The 21,004-nt window shown below is 37.9% G+C and overlaps 1 protein-coding gene across 2 annotated transcripts; it reads left to right on the top strand.

Moving 5' to 3' along the window:
• Window positions 1-1,689: 1,689 nt before the first annotated feature.
• On the top strand, window positions 1,690-19,656 carry LOC127866396 (chitotriosidase-1-like). Of its 2 annotated transcripts, XM_052406892.1 has the most exons (13): window positions 1,690-1,855; window positions 4,719-4,887; window positions 5,284-5,536; window positions 7,026-7,150; window positions 7,324-7,447; window positions 8,402-8,587; window positions 9,041-9,160; window positions 9,347-9,620; window positions 9,977-10,136; window positions 10,252-10,430; window positions 12,423-12,605; window positions 13,092-13,280; window positions 18,013-18,247. In XM_052406892.1, exons 1-12 carry the CDS (start codon window positions 1,804-1,806, stop codon window positions 13,271-13,273), a joined length of 2,007 nt encoding a protein of 668 aa, XP_052262852.1. In that variant the 5' UTR covers window positions 1,690-1,803; the 3' UTR covers window positions 13,274-13,280; window positions 18,013-18,247. The 2 variants fall into 2 exon arrangements, with proteins under 2 accessions (XP_052262852.1, XP_052262851.1); XM_052406891.1 differs by lacking the exon at window positions 13,092-13,280 and having other exon boundaries at window positions 18,013-19,656.
• The last annotated feature ends 1,348 nt before the right edge of the window (window positions 19,657-21,004 follow it).

Raw genomic sequence — 21,004 nt, 5'->3', positions numbered from 1 at the left:
ATATATATAATTTCCGCCATCCGTTGCGTAAATATGTTTGTTCAATGAAAGAAATCGATGTAAATGCGGAATGATTTAGCAATTGTATAAATTGTAACGCTGCAATGCCATTTTGAGTAATATGGCTACTGTTGATTCATCTGTTCTTTAAAACCTTCATAGCACATCTATTAAAATTTCCATTAGTGTATTTGGATATCATGTTGATTACCTATTTTGAGTCAATTATCTAAAAATTATTCGTCCCAAAGCTACAAATGTTGAGACTGAGGTTATTGTTCTCGTCGATCCAGAATCAGTGTCGCACGGAAAGGAACCTGACAAAGTATCTTCACTTTTTATTGCAATGACCAGAGAGCGGACTCATAATCTTTACAACGTATCGAAAGTACCTCAGGCATCTCTGTATACTACTATAAGTTGTGTGTGTTCATTCGTGCTAATACCGGATAGCCTGAGGTGTTACGATGTTAAGTTCCTAAAGCCATGTCTTTATGTTGCGATTCAATCGGATGTGGATTGGTCCATTCCCAAAATTATATCTTTGTCGAATACCCAGTCAACCGGGAAACATTTTACCTTTTTTGGCTCAACATTTACATTTTCCCCTGAAAGGGTCAAATGTGCATTTGTGAGCAACAATGCAATCGTCAAGACGCAGCGAGACATATAAATAAACTCTGAAATACGCACATTCCGATTTAATTGTAGAGTGAAACTCGCCCTTTTGGCCACTTTAGTCTTCGCTTACGAGTTTGTAAGTAGTGTAACTGAAATACGGAATAAAACTTCTTAAAGCATCCCATTTCTCAAAAGGTTAGTTATTGAATCTTACGTCAATATAATACGCACACATTTTCTGTTATTTCGTGGATTTCTGATAAAGATATTGTAATTTGCACCAGTAAGACGATAATTGTGTCTGCGGTATACGGATATTGTCATTTGAACCAGTAAGACGATAATTGTGTCTGCGGTATACGGATATTGTAATTTGCACCAGTAAGACGATAATTGTGTCTGCGGTATACGGATATTGTTGTTTGCACCAGTAAGACGATAATTGTGTCCGCGGTATACGGATATTGTTATTTGAACCAGTAAGACAATAATTGTGTCCGCGGTATACGGATATTGTAATTTGCACCAGTAAGAAGATAATTGTGTCCGCGGTATACGGAGTGCATTTGCCTTACATTAAGCGGTCATGTTTGTCGCACGCCAGTTAACTAGTCAATTTGAATGGCGAAACCCCCTTATACAAATCATTTTTTTATTTCTTTGAAATAAAAGAACAGATACTCTTTTGATCAGGTATTGATTACGCGTCGGCAAATATTGTATTAGTTTAGCCGCTTGTTAGCTTATGAAAATACAGCATCACTGAAAAACACTATAAACACACCGGACATTCAGTGTGATACAAATTAGCGCATCATCAACCTAAAATATTATCGGTATGCATAAGGCTTAACTGCATCAGCGATCTGTAGGAAATGTCAAGTACTAGCTAAGAACGCAGTGTAATGCACTTTAAGTAGTGAACTGGATTGCAAAACAATCGCAGGAAGTTTGGCTGGATTAACTTGTGTTAAATGTCTTCGTAGTTTTGACATGTAGAACAATTGTTCATAAGGATCTTACATTCTTTGATCGGTCTACCCTCGGGATCAACGAATATTTATGGCATACGGATCATGATGTTTTTTTTCAGTATATACACAGTATCACTCATGTTTTTTTTTGTTATTCTCAAGAACAATCAACTGACGGAAGGACGATCCTACATTCAGAAATCTCAACATGATGTGGCTATTGGCTCTCGCCGTCCTTGCGACTGCAGCCTATGCACAAGGTCAGCAATTCTTTACTTTGATGTTAATAAACACGCCGATTAGTTGTTCACTTGCAAACAATTTAAATTAATACATTTTAAGCCACAAGCTTCATCAACTATTATTCATCAAAGTGCCGTGAGTCATGTACCTTTTCAGTGGCATTATCTATCATACCTCTTTTATTGACGATGAATGTGATATGCTAAGAAAACGTAATCTGAACGAGTGAAGCCTATTTGAACGCTAATACACGTATCCTACGTTAAACTTATATGAGTAATATGCGAATGAATCGCAAAATTATTTTAGCCATCGAAGTCAATAATCGTAAACGAACCTTCATCGTTGGGCCTAACATATGACCGTGAGCTTGGATGTTTCAACAGCGCGGTCTGTAGGTCTACCTAAGGCGTATTATTCATCCTTCTCACGCATGTATTGATCACATCTTTTTCTCATATATTGTATTGTGTGAATGGATTGTTAATGTCATGCATATAATTAGTAGAGCAGAAGTATGCAATCTCATTAACAGTGTTATATATATATATCCGATATTTCGACAACATGTTCACTATATACGGTGAATGTAACTCATTTTAGGATGTAAATTGCAGTTTAGTTATTTTATATTTCTAATCGAATGTGATAATTTTTGGTACTAAGCTGGAGTTATCTTATGCAGATATGAAAATTATATAAAAATCCAGGGTCAACAGTGCTGTTAATGGTTTATTTGGGTAATCTCCTAAATATGTCAGAAAGGACAAAAATGAGAAAAATTGTCAAAAATAACGTATATCTTCACATACATTTATTACTATGAAAAACATTTGATTTCTTATCATAAAACATTAAATTGATGACAACAAACGATAAGTTTTGGTGACATATTATAAATATATATAATTGATGAACTGCACAAATGAAAAAATCATTAACTTCATATAAAACATTATTTTCTTATCCGTAATATCCCCGCATATAGATTTTATCCAAACTTACCCAAATGGTTCATTTGTTTTCTAATAAAAATAAATAAAGAGCACATGCTAGATTACAGGTGTCGTTTGTTCATTATTAAAATTAAAATTAATATAGTATATTTAAATAAAACTGGCAGTTAAACAATATCATTGCTACTCTAGTGCATTCTATACATAGATGGTGACGTCACTACGTTATTGTCAGTATGACCGGTGTGACACAATGACTCTAGTGTCATTGTTCGTTCAAATTTGGGGCCGCTATTGGGGCCTATTCCAAACCTAAAAATTCCCAATAGGTTAAACAAATGCCTTTTTGTTTTTAGAAATTTCAACATTTAATTTATCTCATATTAAACTCTTTAAGTTTAACCTTAGTAAGTATAATTATCCTCACACTGTTAATCTCAATTTAAAACAAAATGGTAGCAAAAACAACACACAAATTTCCCAATGTTAGTCAAAACGACGCGATTTTTCCCAGTCCAAAGGGACCCGCCTCATTCCCAAATGGTGAAAAACATTGTTTAATCTTCAACGTACTTTGAAAATAAACTACCGGGGTAAGTTAGTAACCGTTCTTGAATAATTAGTATTACGTTGGCAATTGCTCTGTTCACTGTTAGTCGCAGCTATCGCATTGAGAGGCCACAATACACAAGTATGTTAAATTCCATAAGCCCGAATACCGACCTTTTCAAGTTCCCGTATACAGGGACCTGTACAACGGTATAAATATATAGGTCCCTGCCATATACCGATATAGTTGAATGTCTTAACACAAATAGAAAACTAATAGTTTAACATATGTATATTGGATGTTTTTTTATAGCAGAGCAAACGTTGTTTCTTCTGATGTGATGTGTGTAAATGCATGTGTTGCGCGTGGGTTCTAGCACATGATCAAGTTCATTGCTCAACTGTTGACCTGCCTGCAAATCTCTTATTGTACGTCACTCTTTTAAATTCAAATGCGTACACATTATTCCCATTGTAATTGTGTACAATGAAATCGATAAAAAAGAAGTCAAATATGATGCAACCACACCAGCACGTGGTTCAGTAATTTCAGAGCGTAGTGGATGTTTTTTTCATGGCATCTATGCAGTTAATCATCTCAAACAACACGATATAAAAGCTGGACTGAAAGAAATTTAAATTGTGATATTTAATGTACCTTACGATTTTAATGATCTTAGAGCTTTTGGTTCCAAACAAATCTTATTGGCGAAACACATATGTTTAATTATAGGGACCGTTTTACCCGCAATTCAATACATTCCTTGTCGTTACAATCACGCGATAAAAGGTTGGTGTGGTCTCACGGTTGGTTCTTATCGTGCAGTCAATGGGAAACGAATGTTCAATCATTTGTATTTGCCTCATAACATTTCTTTCTTGTTGCTATCCTCGTATTTTCTATTAGTCCCTTTTAATTCGAATATCCGAATAAAGCATGTACATATTGCGCAACCGTAGTTATAGTAAAATCTGTTGTGCAAGAAACTAAACTGTTGTGCAAGAAACTAAACTGCCCCTAATTGTAGATTACCTGTTGTTTTGTATATTTGCTGTTCTGCAAGTTATACCCATTAACTGGCCTTTTGGTAACATTTGAAGTACTAATCGTTTATCTCTGTGACAGCTTTATGATGCTAACCTTGCTAACAGTGCACTTACAGTGTCGATATTCGCATTGAGACATACTCTCAATCATTTGCTGGAATGTGTTGTGCATAATTACATAAAACAACATAAATTTGATTCCTAAAAGCGAGTTGTGCCCAAAGTAATGCAATAGCGAACACATGCAGAGCCTTCAGCGCTTTGATTGAATATTTGATAATTGTCTACAACTTCTGCTAATTTATATCATCAATACCAATGCTTTTAGATGCCCGGAAGCGAGTATGCTATTATTCCAACTGGTCCCAGTACCGGCCCGGTATCGGCAAATACACGCCGGGAAACATCGACGCGTTCCTGTGCACGCATCTGATCTACTCGTTCGCCAAACTGGACAACAACAAGATCGCCATGTATGAGTGGAACGATGATCAGTTGTAAGGGACAGATGTGTATTATATTATATAAAATATGAATAAATTAATCATGCAATAGTGGTATTCTAAGGTTAATTAGATTAGTACGATTTCAAAAGAAGCACGCACACAATATTGTATTCGGAGTTCCACTAACACATTAATATACACTTTTTGTCTCTATGTTATCAGTAAATGAAATTTTAATGTGTAATAAATACTCCGTAAGAAAGCTATTCTTTGAATGCCTCGTCAGCCGTTCAGTAAACATATAAATCATATTGTTAACTAACCGTAACATTGTTGCCCTGCTGTTTGTGTTCCATGCGGCGTCTCATCTGGGTTTACGCTGTTTGCCAAGGCCTTTTTTTAGAAGCTAGGCATAAATGGTTTAGATAAACTGCATTTTAACTGAAGGTATACACAGTTCAACAATCTCAAGAAAGTAAACCCGAATCTGAAGACTCTTTTGGCTATCGGAGGATGGAATGCCGGAAGTACTGTGTTCTCGAACCTCGTGGCCGATTCTGCCCTACGGAAACAGTTTGCTGTGCACGCGACGTCGTTCCTGAGACAGTGGGGATTTGACGGCCTCGATCTCGACTGGGAGTACCCGGCCAACAGGGGAGGCCCGCCTGCAGACAAGGTCAACTTCATCAGCTGGATCAAGGTTTGTGTTGATAAAGTCAAAGAATTGAATTTTTTAAACTTTATAGCGTTAACAATACGGAAAATTAAAAAAGTTAACAACCCATATAAAAACAATATTGTTTACATGCACTTCCATTTAATTTATCCTTGCCTGTTTAATATACACTTATTCGTCACCAAAGTTTAATGTAATTGTTTTTATAACATACGAATGAGCCAGACATACACATACCAAATATATGTATTTTTATCTCTAGTTTGAACGAAGACATTTCGGAAAAAAATCTTATTTTGTTCATTTTTTTAATCAGAAAAAATAAGGACTGTATGGCCGCAAATTTTTTCAAGACAACTGTTACTTGCATCAATGATTCCGTTGCGTTTTATACATGAACAAAATCTATTTTAATAAATAAAACTGAACATAATTGAAAATATGCATGACTAACATTTGATGTTTTTATAAAACAAATTTATTTTACAACGAAATTCGTTTCACCCAACTAAACGAATAGTTATCAGTCTGTCTGTCGGAATTTTTCTGTCTGACACAAGCGTTATACAAGGAGGACAACAAATGGAGGGCGTTGGTATGCTTGTATGCTTTCCAAATTTGTTTCCACACTTACACTAGCAATATATTTATTTATACACTTAAATCATGTTAACACGTTATCATTGAATGCATAAATTATATTTGTTTGTATACTAAATTTATATAAAATTTAAAGAAAGTTATACGTGTATTTATATTAAAAACATATGACGCAGTGACTGCTGCAATTCAGGTATATAATAACCATACTTTGTTGTACTGTGTTGTTGTAATCTCAAATGAGAAAAAATATCGTTTAAAATCCAAAACGGACTTACGAATGTTGTTGTGAACGCGATGTTAAGAAATTATAGCCACAAATCAGCAGTGCTTATGTTATTTATTGTTTATACCCGTGGCCCTGATTAAAAGCAAACGAAAATTATGATGCACATATCATCTGCAGAGCAAAACGTAGGCGTAGTGATGTTCAAATAAAACCTTCGTAGCGCTGAGAATATTGAGGTATTTTACTTTTGTTAAAAAAATCGTAATGCATTTAAACACAATTTTATCGCGAATAATCAAGAAAACTGACATTTTCTATCAATTACAATTAAAACAAATACGATTTGTCTATGTCGTTATGGTTTTACAGATGCGTAATACAAAATACTTTTTAAAACATAAAATATAGAACATATGCCTGGAATGGTACAAATAAATTTCCATTGTGATAAGGCAAATGTCAACAATTATCGAGGAACTATTACTTTAAACTGGAAACTTTGCTCTTAAATCAAACATAAGAGAGGAATACTTATTTCACGGGTCAACATGTATGAATGCATACTTGAAGAGATTTCATGATAACCTTATATTCCAATGTGTCTTAAACGTAGACGAAATTCTAAAAGTTATGTAGATAAGGAAAAATGTCATATCTTTATGGAACATGCTTTTTTTATAATAGGACATTCTCGCGGAGTTCAATGCTGACGCCGCTCAGTCGGGAAGGCCGCGTCTTCTTCTTACCGCCGCCGTCGGCGCCGGGAAGGCGACCATCGACCCAGCGTACGACATCCCGGAAATGGCGAGGTATGCGTGTTCACTGAACTGGGTGGCGAAATATGTTTTTGGAAACTATATACACATTATCAAGCTGTCATAACATCAACAGCTGCAGCAGCCACAACTTTAACAACTTAAAAACACTATCAATTTGTGTATCTTTTTAAGCCTTTTGTGATCATGATAACCATATTCGACAGGTTGCTGGATTTTATCAACCTGATGTCGTACGACCTGCATGGCGCCTGGGAGACGTTCACTGGACACAACGCTCCCCTGTATGCCCGGGCTGACGAGAGCGGGGAACAGGCGCAACTCAACTTGGTATGAGGAGAGAGGCGACGTGTCCGCACGTGTCAATCATTATTGAACAGGCGATTGATTAATGTTTGAATGCCATACATGTCTTTATATTCTTTATTTGTATTGCTTTACTATTTCATTTTTTAACCAGGTTTTTGACAATGATGATAATCCTGGTAATTTTCAGGTTATGAGATTACGGTATGGCGGGCGGACAGCGTCAACTAATTGTTTTACGGTTTATTAAGTATAACATATATAACAGTATAACATTCGTTAGCATAGGCCTAGTATAATGAAACTTCGAATATAGAGCAAATAGAGAAAATACCTTTAAGGTTAATAACTTGAGTTGGGATTGAGGCATTTCACTATAACTTTAGTACGTAGTTTATATGTCTCGCTTGCATTTCGTCGATTGGTCTTGGTCAATGTCAATGTTACTTATACAGTTCGTCAACTGGCATTCGTGAACTCTATTAGCATAAATTATGCGTTTGAATTGTTGCCTACATTTCAATTCAGTTTTATTCGTGCTCGTTTTGCACAAGTACACTGAGTGAGGCGCGCTTTATTCGATTTGAATGGCCTTGAGTACGGACAAATATGTATTCACCGTTAGTTTTTACGTTTACGGTATTTCGATATAAGAATGCACAAACTTGACAAAGGTCACTGGTTCATATTGGCGAGCTATAATTGAATAACGGTTTACTCTAAGTAAAATGAGTTTTGATGAAGCTGTTGCTCTCATATTTGAGGCTGTGCTTTGTCGGATCAAGCGCAAGATGACTGCTACTAAAACAGTTGTGTTTCGGTCGCTTACATAAATGCAAAAATAGATTGAAATGGAAATTGCGACCAGTCTATTAAATAAAATCTTCGTCTTTATTCCAGTGATTGACGGTACACTTATACATTAATAAATAAAAAGCTTTAATACTAGCGGCCATAATTTCGCCTATCGTGTTTCAGGATTGGGCGGCCCGCTACTGGGTACAGAAAGGTTGCCCAAAGTCCAAGCTCATCATCGGTCTGGCGACGTACGGGCGTTCCTTCCGACTGAGCAATCAGGCCAATTACGGCATGGGAGCCCCTACCACCGATCCTGCGCCGACCGGACCTTATACTATGGAGGCCGGCTTCCTCGCTTATTACGAGGTGCGTCGGGCTTGTAAAATGCGGATAGCGTGATGCATCCTGCTATATCGTGAAATTCGATATTCAATGTCAAGCCTTCTTTCATAAATGTTAATTGGCTGTCCGGTAAGCGCAGTGGTTGATACATGCGCTTCTCAACAATGCGACTGCGCTTAATCCCCGCCTCCGGACGCATGTAAGATTGGTTAGTGGTCTCCATACCGACACCCGGGCACTCAGGTGTACCTCGCACAGCATAAGGTTACACCAATATTGATTACTTATATCTTTTAGTAAAAACAAAATAGCTGGAAATTGAAGCTTCAATTCAAAATGCGCCCCAACGTTTGTGAGCTTAGACAATTAATTTGTACGGAGTGCTGAGACACACGTTTAACTCTTCGCTGTATAAAATTTCATACAGACATAAAGTGGAACTCGCAAGTAAAACACGACAATGTGACCGTGTTTCAGGTGTGCTTAATGTTGCAAAACGGCGCAGTGCGTCACTGGCATTCGGAACACCTTGTACCATACGCCACACAAGGAAGCACGTGGGTAGGCTATGATGACAAACAGAGCTTCATTATAAAGGTATAAATAGCTAAAAGTTTATGGTATTTGAATATACATTTATTCAATTGATATATTTGTTATTACAGAAATAAGCAATATTATTACGCATAATAGTTGTACTCTGTTTGTTAGGATTTTATCCTGATAAAAGCCAAATGAAATTTAAAAGCCTTCTCATACATCGACTGTCTGTTACCAACACAGCTGGAGTACATCCGCGAACAAGGCTATGGCGGCGCAATGATCTGGAACATGGACCTTGACGACTTCCAGCAGACGTGCAGCTCCTCCGACCGCCCGTATCCGCTGATGTCCCTGATGGAGGAGGTACTTGGCGGCTACAGTCCACCATCAACCGTGTCGCCTACTACAGCGCCTACCACACGCCCGGGCGAGACGACCACGGCTACACGCCCGCCATCAACCACAGTTTCCACTGGTGCCCCAACTGCGGCTCCTACCGCGGGACCAGGTGGAGGTTCGTGCAAAAGCCACTGACAGTTGTTTTTAAATCCACATTCAAACTTAATTCGAGCCAAAAAACGCCATTGATTTCAAATACACAACGTTGCATTTTTAAATGTAATTCTCATTTGTAACTATTCCTCCAATTAAAATTGATTTTAAACATATAAATTCGACATTATAAAGAAGCTGTTCACGATCTTACTGCTATCGTAATGTAAAGTATATCATTTCTATGATGCATACTTTAATACAACAAATACACATACATTTTCCGACTTCTGACCGGAAGTGTGCAGAAACTTAAATTATAATTTTTAAAATACATTCATACGCTTAACATATTTTTCAATATTAAATGTATTCCAGATTGTAGCGGGGTGAATGACGGTTACTACCCGCATCCTACCGACTGCTCACGTTACATCCGTTGCGTATGGGGTGTGGCCCATGTTCATCAGTGTGCCGCCGGTCTGTTGTGGAGCCAGCAGAGGCAGTACTGCGATTGGGCGTCCAACGTTGAGTGCAAGTAGGTCATGCTGCTGTAGGAACAACGGTTAACAATAATATCTTTAAAAAAAGACATGAATATATATTTATTTATGTAAAACTCGATCCTTGATGGTTTTTGTATGTTCGTGCAGTACTCAAACAACCCAAGGACCATCAACATCTACGACGCAAAAACCCACAACGCAAGCGCCCACGACACAGAAACCCACAACGCAAGCGCCCACGACACAGAAACCGACAACGCAAGCGCCCACGACACAGAAAACGACGACGGTGAAGCCCACAACTGGTCCAACTAAACTGCCCGCAGGTAGCACTTTTTATCTTCAAAATTAAGGTACTAGTATTTATCGAAACCGCTGATGTACGTGCTATTTTAGTAAGTTTATGAAGTTTAAATGGATACGCGCCATTCGATGGTACGGTTAGGCTCTGTCCTTCAAATAAAACCGTGCATGACTTTATAGCGGTCAGCGAAGATCCTTACCAGACTGTTCAACTATCGCTGGGCCGGACTGGAACGTTTGTTTCAAAGTAAAACAAGTATACAAAAAGTGGTCCGTTGAATACGCGAATGCAGTAGCTCATAAAAGATCGTTTAGTAGAACATCTATTGGAGGTACAAACAAAATAGGTATTTAATGGAATGATTGGACATGCAGTGTACATTTTATTATGCTTCGGATAACCATGACCTCGGTACAAGGCCACTGCATATGCACTGTTTGCATAGTGCGTTAAGGCAAATGGCAAAATCATAAACACGGTATCCGAAAAGATCTAAACGGAGTTAGACTGTGCGGCCGGTCTTTAAGGTCGCCGTGGTGTAATGGATATGGTGTCCGCCTAGCGGCCGGGAGGTCACGGGTTCGATCCCCGCTGTGGGAGCGTTCTTTCGATCTCCCATATAGACACCAAGTACTGGTTCTAGGCCCAGGAAACGGACTTGAGAGCATTTCAAATAAGTAGGAATTACTTTCTATGCAATCGAGCTAAAATAAATAGGTTTTAACTAAACTGAAGGAATACAATTCAAGCATGGTATTCATGCAAATCGAGTTCACGAGTAGCAGGTCAATGCTGGCGAGCTTTAGCAGCCGTATTATGTTGTAAGTCGTCTGGCATAAGAGGCGCAGCCAACGAAACTAATACACGGTCTCGTTACTCCTTACTTATTTTATATTCCAGAAATTATATACATTCGATTAATTATTTCGCCTATTAATCTTGGAAATAAACACAAACAATGAACTGATCAATGTAATGTAAAATCAAAGTACTGACAGAACTGGTGTGACGATGCTTTTGAAGAGGATTGATATAAAAGCACCAATTTCAAGTTTATCTACATCATTACAATTGTGTATGTGGGAACGAAAATTTGGGTACGAAAAAAAAATTGGAGAAAATTTTGGGTACGAAAACATCATGCCAAAAAAAAGTTTGATACGAAAAAAAAATTGAGTACGAAAAAAAATTTGGTATGAAAAAATAATTGGGTACGAAAAAAACAATTGGGTACGAAACAAAAATTTGGGTACGAAAAAAATTGGGTACGAAATAAAATGGTTGTGAAAATTTATGGGTACGAAAAAAAATGGGGGTACGTGGAAGTAGTACCCGTGGGGAACTTGACCCATTCAGCGAAACTGGGAGGCGGGTTAAATTCTCGATTAAATCTAAAAATAACTACATTTGGGGTTTTACCAGCGTCACAGCGTTGAAAGTGCCACCTGGCAATTTCGTGTCTGGTTCCTGTCCCGTACCTCTCGATAAATTTTAAAGAGGACGAGAACCAAGCTGCATTTACCTTTATGAATGATAATCAGCGAGGTATGCCGATTGAGAAAATTTAGCTAACTCAATCGGACTGGCTCTGTTTTTTACAAAGGTCGCCATTGTGAAGAATTTTTCATGGTATGATAACTTACATGAGCTGCTTCGCTGAAGCAGCATCGTCAAAAATCGTTTCCTTAAAATAAATGCCGAGGCGGGCGAACGTTTGTTTTGAAGTAAAAACGTAGTCTTGGTTAAAGTAAAATACTGTACGCATGAAAATACGTAAAGGATTATTGGGTAGGATATATGTTGGCGGTAGGACAGCGATTAGCTTTTGATGGAATGTACCTGTATTGTGCATTATATAATATAACCACGACCTCGGTGCATTGGTACTACAAATGTACTGTTTTGCAAAGAGCGTTAAGGCAAGTTGCAAAACAAACACAAGGTATCCAAAAACGATCATTCTATTAATATATACATAAACGGACTCGTGCTCTCAAGTCTTTGTAACCTCCAGATTTCTGCGCCAACAAGGCCGATGGCATTTACCAACACCCAGGTGACTGCACCGCATTTGTGAACTGCCACGCGGGAGTCAACCGCGTGATGTTCTGTGCGACCGGTCTTTTGTTCAATCCAGCAATCAACAACTGCGACTGGGCTTCAAACGTGGACTGCTCGGCCAAGACGGAACCCAGAGGTTAGTAAACCTCGATGTTTACCTTGCTTTCGGGAGGGTTAATATTTAAGTTTCGTTTCGATCCATTAATTCTGCGTTGCACAAATGCTTATTGTTCGCCGTGTGAGTATTTTAAAGTCTATACGGTCCTTCCATGCTATGGGATGCATTATGTAAGGACTCGGAGTTTGTCCCTTTACTCTTACCTTACTAGGCTCACGAAAGTTGGGACGAATTTCTAATGTTTGTTGCAATTAACAGCTACGTAGTTTTAACCTCAGCTTGTTGTGATGCTGTTCTCTATTGAGAGGTGGATTATCCGGATGTAATCCCGCTGTCCGTTAGGATGACCACCCTTCTAGCTCACGTTTACCGGGAGCGGATATTGAACTAGTACGTGAAGCTAATATTTTTAAAGCACGTGCGCTTACCATTGCGCTGACCGGACAGCCGCTTATTGCCCGTGCAAGGAGTGAAACTACTTCTGTGTTATATATTTGATTTTAGTAATGTCCTTCTGCCAAAACAAGCGCGAAGGTTTGTATGAAGACCCGAACAACTGTGCGAAGTACTACAAATGTGCACATGGGCGGACCGAACTACACACATGTCCGACTGGAACGAAATGGAGCACCACTATTGGCTTATGTGACTGGACGGTCAATGTTAATTGCGGTTCCAGGCCATAAGCGCTCGGTAAGCGGCGGAGCAAGTGTAGCCTGTAGCACCTCCTTTAACCGCGCCAGTTCATTCCACAAAGTCCTTCTTCCTGCTTACCTTATTGTTTTGCTTGATAGCATGCCTTTAGTTGCGATAGCATCAAACATCTCGAAACTGCCTGCCACCTGGCTCTAACATATAACCGCTTATTTCACTAATTTTCTGCAACCTGTTAACTCCCCAATGTAACTTAGTATACATTCAACGGTTAGTTCTATTGTCCTGTAATCAAGCACCTACACTATTAAAACAGTGAGTAGATAAACAGGTCAATCAATTACTAGTTGTTATTCAAAAAGTCAACTTATACTCAATCTACTGTAAGGATTAAAGTAACATGTTATCACTGCATATACAAATTGTATACAGACGTTCTTCATACATTATTTCTTCATAAGTGAGTCTGTAAAATATTCTGCATATATATGAATGAACGGGTCGTGTATATTTTTCAAATCAATATGTATTTATGAAATTGATAAGATACATCACTCAATCAATCAATTCATCAACGATATTATATATTAAAATATGTAAAACGTCTACCAAATGTGCATTACCAAACCGAATTTGAATGATTTAACACTCATTATGTTACTTGCTTATATGATTTATTGACAAAACGCTGCATCTGTTGACTTTTACATTTATTATGATGACATGGCTCTAAACATTTAGCTTTAAATGAAATGAAGTGGTTTCGAGACTCACTCAATGATCAACAGAGTATCAAAGACACGGTAGTGCAAATGGAGAACTGGTTGAAAGATGTGGACAAGTGTGGTCTGGCAGGAAAATTCAAGGCCTGGATTTACCAACATGGCATCCTACCACGCCTATTGTGGCCGCTGCTGGTGTACAGTGTACCGTCATCAACAGTGGAAGCAATGGAGAGGACAATAAATTCATTCCTCAGGAGGTGGATGGGGGTGCCAAAGAGTTTCACCAGCCTCGGTTTGTACTGCACTGGCAGCAAGCTGCAGATACCTCTCAGATCACTGACGGAGGAATACAAGGTCACAAAGGCTCGGAAAGTCATTATGCTACGAGACAGTAGTGATGAGAAGGTTAGAGAAGCAGGAGTGCAGGTCAACACCGGGAGAAAGTGGAGGGCTGACAAGGCAGTTGAAGAGGCTGAGGCTCGTCTTCGGCACAGCGACATTGTCGGAAATGTCGCACACGGACGACTAGGTTTCGGATGCGTCACCCGTTCGCAGTGGAGCAAAGCCAGTGCAATAGACCGACGCATCCAAGTGCAGGAAGAGGTTCTTCGAATGGAGGAAGAATCCAGGCTCACCAGAGCTGTTACCCTACGGAAACAGGGTAAATGGCTGAACTGGGAGGGAGTACCCCAGAGAAAGCTTACATGGAATGCGATCTGGACCATGGAAAGCGACAGACTTAGTTTCTTGCTCAAGTCTGTCTACGACGTGCCGCCAAGTCCAACAAACCTAGTGACTTGGGGTCTTGCCGAAAAGCCAGATTGCAAGCTCTGTGGAAGACCAGCGAATCTGGAACATGTCCTGAGCTCATGCAGGACAGCCCTGTCTGATGGCAGATACAGATGGCGTCACGACAGGGTTCTTGCTTCAATCCCCGATCATCTAGATCAAGCACGAAAAGCGCAGAAGACGACCAACAAAGGCCCCTCATTCATTTCCTTTGTCAGAGCCGGAGAAGAAGGGGCAAAGGCCTAACGCGCATGTGGGATTCTTGGAACGGCAACAGATTGGAGAATGGAAGCAGACTTGAAGAAACAGCTCAAGTTTTCCACAGGAGATCACCGTGACAAACCAGAGACCCGACATAGTACTGTGGTCAGCTGCATCAAAACAGGTTGTGATGGTGGAGCTCACAGTACCATGGGAGGAGCGGATTGAAGAGAGCTTCGAACGGAAGCGCGAAAAGTACCAGGCCCTCACAGATACCTGCACAGAGAAAGGCTGGAAGGCATGGTGTTTTCGAGTGAAGGTGGGCTGCAGAGGTTTCCCAGCGCAATCACTGTGGCGCACTTTCAGCAGACTGGGGGTTACAGGACAGGTCCGGAAACGGGCCATATCGGTTGTTGCACGTGAAACGGAGTCGGCTTCCTTGTGGCTATGGCGGAAGAGAGAGGAGAAGTGGATAGGGGGACACAGGGCAGTCGACTAGAGACTGGCCACCGAGACCTGGCAGATGAGGAAGTGTAGCGGAGGCTTACTATCTCCTGGCCGGAAATTGATCACTTCCGGTCGGCACACCATTGGAGGACGTAGTGGGACAGTGCCGAAACGTCCGATGAATATGGACCCACCTGATGAAGGAAATAGTAGCAGCATCACGGCTGTATCTGACAACTAAGTTATAAATAATCATTCTTCTTTATATCTTCCTTATATTCTAATAATAATTTTCCTCATCCCCATCATGATCTGTCGCAAAACAGCACCATCATCAACAACAGCAACAACTACGAAAACTTTACCCATCACCATTATTGTTTAAATTAACAACACCTCTATCACCTCAACTGTCTCCATACTCATCTTTACCGCCATCGTATTATAATGTTAACACCATTATCCGCATATAATGCACTAAATATAAATAATCATTACAAAATTATTAATCTCATGGTTCAAAGCATTTATTAAGTTACTAGACACAAGTTCTCCAGATATTTCATTAATCATAGCGCATGGATATTGATCGATGGTTACAATATTGATTATCTTTCGAGAAGACAAATGCTGCTGACTATATTGATGTTAATTTATATAATTCTGATGTTAACTATGAACATGATGAGGATTATGTTTTTGTTGACGTTATCATAAAACGATGATCATGAATTTGATGATGATAATGATGAGTATTATTCTTCTGATTATGATTATGAACAGTATGTTGATCTATGCCAACGACGATGATGACAATGAAGACCACCATGATAATTATATCAGAACTGCCAAACAAGGATGTTCTAGGCATTACCAAAGCTCGTTTTGTTTTACTCTATATATTTACTACTATAACGCAATGTGGTGATGACCAAAACGCGAACGCACTGTGGTTTTGAAAACCGATGTTAGTTTTAAGTTCGATATTACAGTGCTCTATGTTTACACATAAATAACTTTAATGCTTTCAGCGCTTTGATATTGTTTTGTGTCATGCGCATGCTTGCAAATTCCACTAACTGTTATTTTTCTTTTCTTTTGTAGATGTGTCTTATGACGTTTTCAAATAAATTGTCGTAGGTTCAAACAAGAATTATGTATCATGTTTAAAATGTAACATATCAGGGTTAATCAAAACGAGCGCTTTTTCTATGCATAGTTGCCAATCGAAAACAGTAAAAAATAACGCCTTTGTTTCGCTTTGCATTTATAATTTTACGCTTGTTATTAACAATAGCCTGTCCGCATTTACTTTTGATCCAAAAGGTCTCGGCTTTTTAAATCTATGGGGAGTAATTTTAGTCTTGTTTTTATGATTGCTGTTATCTTAATTCAAACTTTTCCAAAATGTAGTTGTTATATGAGTAAATACTTTTTATGAAATATTTCCAAATCCTATAATCTGTGAACATGTCCCTTTATAGAATTTAGACAAGTTGTGGAAGTATGTTTTGCTTATCGTTTTTTGACGATCGATTGTTTGCGTAGGTAGTCTGGAGTTAGTATTATTCAGGCAAAATGGTATGATGGTTACATGAGAGGAAAGTGAGACGTCTATCGATTTTGGGGTCAATAGGTCAAAGATCAAGGTCAAAGAGGTTTGTTTAAGAAAATAGTTTTCAGCACGAGAATGCGTTGACCAATGATGATGCACATTGAAAGAGCGTCTACTGATATTTAGGTCACTTCGGCAAATACCATATGGGCGTGTAACATGAAATTCGTTTTGGAACTGTATCTTACTAGCGCTTTGATCTTCGATAATGTAGATTGGCATAGTAATTACTTGGCTGAAAAAAACTACTGTATGCATTTTGGATTTTTAGGTCAGGAGGTCAAAGGTCAATGGCACGAGGGCTTCTAATGGTTTCTGTTCAATATCAAGAATACACTTTTACCTATGATACTCTACATTTGTATATTGGTTGCTTCTGCTGGAAGACAGATCTTTTTTGGTTTTGGTGTTAACAGATCAAAGGCCAAGGTCACCTGGACTTGTAACATGACAATGGTTTCCATTAAATATCTACAAAATGCTAAGGCTCATATAAACTAATATGATGACTAGTCGTTTTAAAGGATGATTCTTAATGATTTTCTTATTAAGATATCAAATGTCAAGGTAACCGGCCCGACTTTGCTGCAAGTCGGGTTGTGGAAGGGGGTTGGGGGAGGCAATAAATATTTTGCATCATTCTGTTCAGTTCGACTGCCGCATCTTTATTACATTGTACATACAGCTGTTTGCGAAGGATGATAGCATTACATGTACACTGCATTGTTTGAAAGATTTTGTTCAATTAAGTCTACAAACCGTATTTATTCTAGAACTGTTTTTGTAGCAAAAAATGTATGTACACGCCATCGTCTGAAAGGTTTTAGTTCGTTCAGTAATAAAATCACTAGCATGTGATTTGAATTAACGAATTATCTTCCGCTATCATTTCCTCAGAATGCGTGTAACGGACTGTTACATTTTATCAATTGAACTTTCATGAACACGCTTACCATGTTAACACTGCAGCATCAAGGCTTTGAACGACTTTCAGATGACGACAACCCGGACAACATCTGTGCTGGAGCTGCGGACGGCTTTTACCCATCACAATCTAGTTGTCATGACTACTACCAGTGCCATGGCAACGCGCTCTTCACCAACAGCTGTGGAAACTTTCTTTATTTTAATTCGATATATAAAGTTTGCGATTGGCCGTCAAATGTTAGATGCACTGTTAATATGATGAAAATGAGCCATTAAACTTAATTTTGTGCTAGTAAAAAAATCATAGTGACTTGTCTATCCACTGGCAAACACTTGAATGCGTTCTGTTGAAAGTATGTTTATCAAATTAATATTACATATTTAACCTGTATATCTGTGTGTACCTGTGCGTATTACGAAACAATGTAGCTCTTGCTTTTACTGTTGTTTTTAGGGATGCAACGTGTGGCGATTTTCTCTCGGTTTGGGTATGGTCGGGTATTTTCGGGTCGGATAGTTAAATATATAAGTATATTACAACTTTCACTTCCATTTCAAGATTATTAATAAATCTACAACACACACGTTCAGAGTGATTGTACCTCTTATATCTATTTAAAAGATCTTAGCGTTGTTATTCGACTTTATATGTTGTGAGTTTTATATAAGATTGTTAATTTCGTACCCAATAGTTGTTTCTCATGCAAAAGTTTTAAAGCTGTTCAGTTATATGTGTCAACCTTTGGCATAAAACGATTAACCCATTTATGCCTAGTGGAATCTCCCATCCTTCTAAATTGGGTAAATTTATTTCCAAAATAAGGGATGTCTAGTATATTTATTTCTATATTTAGAATATTTCTTACAGAAATTCCTTTAAGCAAACAGCTTCTACGCTGTTTGTTATGGCCTTTTTTCTAGACGCTATGGGTTAAAAAATAAGTGTAAAAAGTAATTAAAACATAATAATGACAATACTAAAAACAAGCGAAAAACAGCACAACTGATTTCAAGTTTCCATAAAACATTCAGTATCAAAGTAAAAATGAAACAAACTGAGATAATTATTCGTTCTGCCAATTATGACTTTGTACTCATGCCTTAATTAAACTGTTTAGGAAAAGCAATCAAAAAATTTCTCAAGCGCATAATAGTGCTTGAACATCACTTAGTTTTCATTAAGATTAGAACGGTTCGTCAGTCCCCATTTCGTTTGTTTTGACAGGAATTTATCTATTTATTCATGCGTAAAAACAGCAATTTAAACATTTAAAATATATAATGGAAATTAATAACTAAATCTATTTTTTAAACCTGTTTGTAGGCCTTTGATAAAACATATTTTGATTTTTACGTAACCATGTTTACATTACTGATGTTAAAACACTATTGGCGTGTATTTACGGCAACCCGTTATTGACAGAACAAATTATTCAATTTTATTCATTGTACTTGAGCGTTAAATTTATAAGAATATACATTATGCTGCATTAAATATTGAAAATAAGCATTATTTTGACATACTTGACCCTATTCGAATTTTACGAGTGGAAACCGAAATCAACCATTTCATTGTAACCGTACTTCAAAATGTTTGGTAAGATTTTCGGCTACTCGTTGCATCCCTTCTTATTTTATGTTACACACGCAGCAAGAAAAATGTATTATTCCAGTCCATATCCGGGTTGTAATAAAATAATTCAAAAACATGCTTACTTGTTGTTCTCAATTTTAAGCAATCAAACCTTTTGATAATTTTACATCCTTAGAAGAGAATTGTATTTCTTGTTTACATGAAGGACGAGAAAAATGACACTTTCATTTAATGGTATTCCAAGTCAGGAACTTAAGTCGGTCTTGATAAAGTATTGACCAAATTGATAAATCGTGCACGTGCTAACATATAATTTGTAGTTTTTAATTTTATTTTGCAATTATCGAAGTCGAAGACTCACATAAGACGAGAAATGTTGATTCTGTTAAAAATATGAGCCAATAGTATTTTATTGATCTTCTAGTTCATCATGACTTATCAACAATCAATAACTTGTACCAAGACTCACCCCATATAGAAAACATGTGAATAATCTTGGATATAGGAAGCTCCCAGCAACACGTTTTCAAGTGCTGAATCACCTAAAAGAAACTGTACAAAATATTGCTTTACAAAACCGTTTCCATGCTTAGCGAGCATGCGCGGCTTACGTATAAAAAGCTTTGGTTGCATTTTTAAATTAACAACATTGACCGATTTCAGGAGCATCAAACAAAGTTGTTAAAAGCAGTCGTGTTTTAGGCCGCAATTATTATTGAAATGGATAGAAATATTACCGACTGCGGTATCATTAACTACTACCCATTCGGACTCTACATCATGGACTGCTCTAATGACCTTAATGTCCCTTGTACAACTTGATCGTCTTGAAATGCATGTATGTTCGATCGAATTTGCTATGATGATATCGATCAGACTACAAACTTTTTGGAAACAAACTCCTTAGGTATTGATGAAATACATTATATACACTGTAAACATGATGGATGGGGATTTGGGGTCAGAGGGGTGAAAGAGGTGGCGTCCGGGTTCATGCCTCATGACAAAAATTGGGCTTAGAAAACTAAGTTAATACTTTTTTGCGGTTTCTGAGCTCCGTTTGCCCAATTCAGGCTGGTAATGCGGATACTTCGATAATCTTTGGCACTTCGATAACAGGGAGCTTAGTTCCTCGATATTTTTTAAATGTTATTTCCTAAACATTAGTGTTTTTAGACAAGGCACATGGTCGAGTTGATGAATGTTGTATCCTTTTCTATTGGTAGATTTTTCCCAAAAATTAGGAAATTGGATCGAAAAACATCATGAAATGGATGAACAGTAAACATTTCAACACAATAAAACTTCTTAGAAATATTGCACGAACTTGTTTGATATTCCAGGATGAAGAGTAATCATTGTGCTTCAAATTTTTAAATAGTATTCAATAAAATATAAACGAAGATAGAGTATTGTTTAATATGTGGTATTCGTGAAGTTGCATACACTTAGATTCCCGAGAAAG

The sequence above is a fragment of the Dreissena polymorpha genome, chromosome 2, assembly GCF_020536995.1.
Source record: "Dreissena polymorpha isolate Duluth1 chromosome 2, UMN_Dpol_1.0, whole genome shotgun sequence".
NCBI lineage: Eukaryota > Metazoa > Mollusca > Bivalvia > Myida > Dreissenidae > Dreissena > Dreissena polymorpha.
Note: the sequence above shows the minus strand (reverse complement) of the source record. Positions and strands in the feature narration are given on the sequence as shown.

Bases quoted from the DNA above. Each gene is read 5' to 3' on its own strand.
- LOC127866396 (XM_052406891.1), top strand. From the start codon at position 1,804: ATGATGTGGCTATTGGCTCTCGCCGTCCTTGCGACTGCAGCCTATGCA. The intron at 1,856-4,718 runs GTCAGCAATTCT...CAATGCTTTTAG, and splicing joins GACTGCAGCCTATGCACAAG to ATGCCCGGAAGCGAGTATGC. The intron at 8,588-9,040 runs GTGCGTCGGGCT...ACCGTGTTTCAG, and splicing joins GCTTCCTCGCTTATTACGAG to GTGTGCTTAATGTTGCAAAA.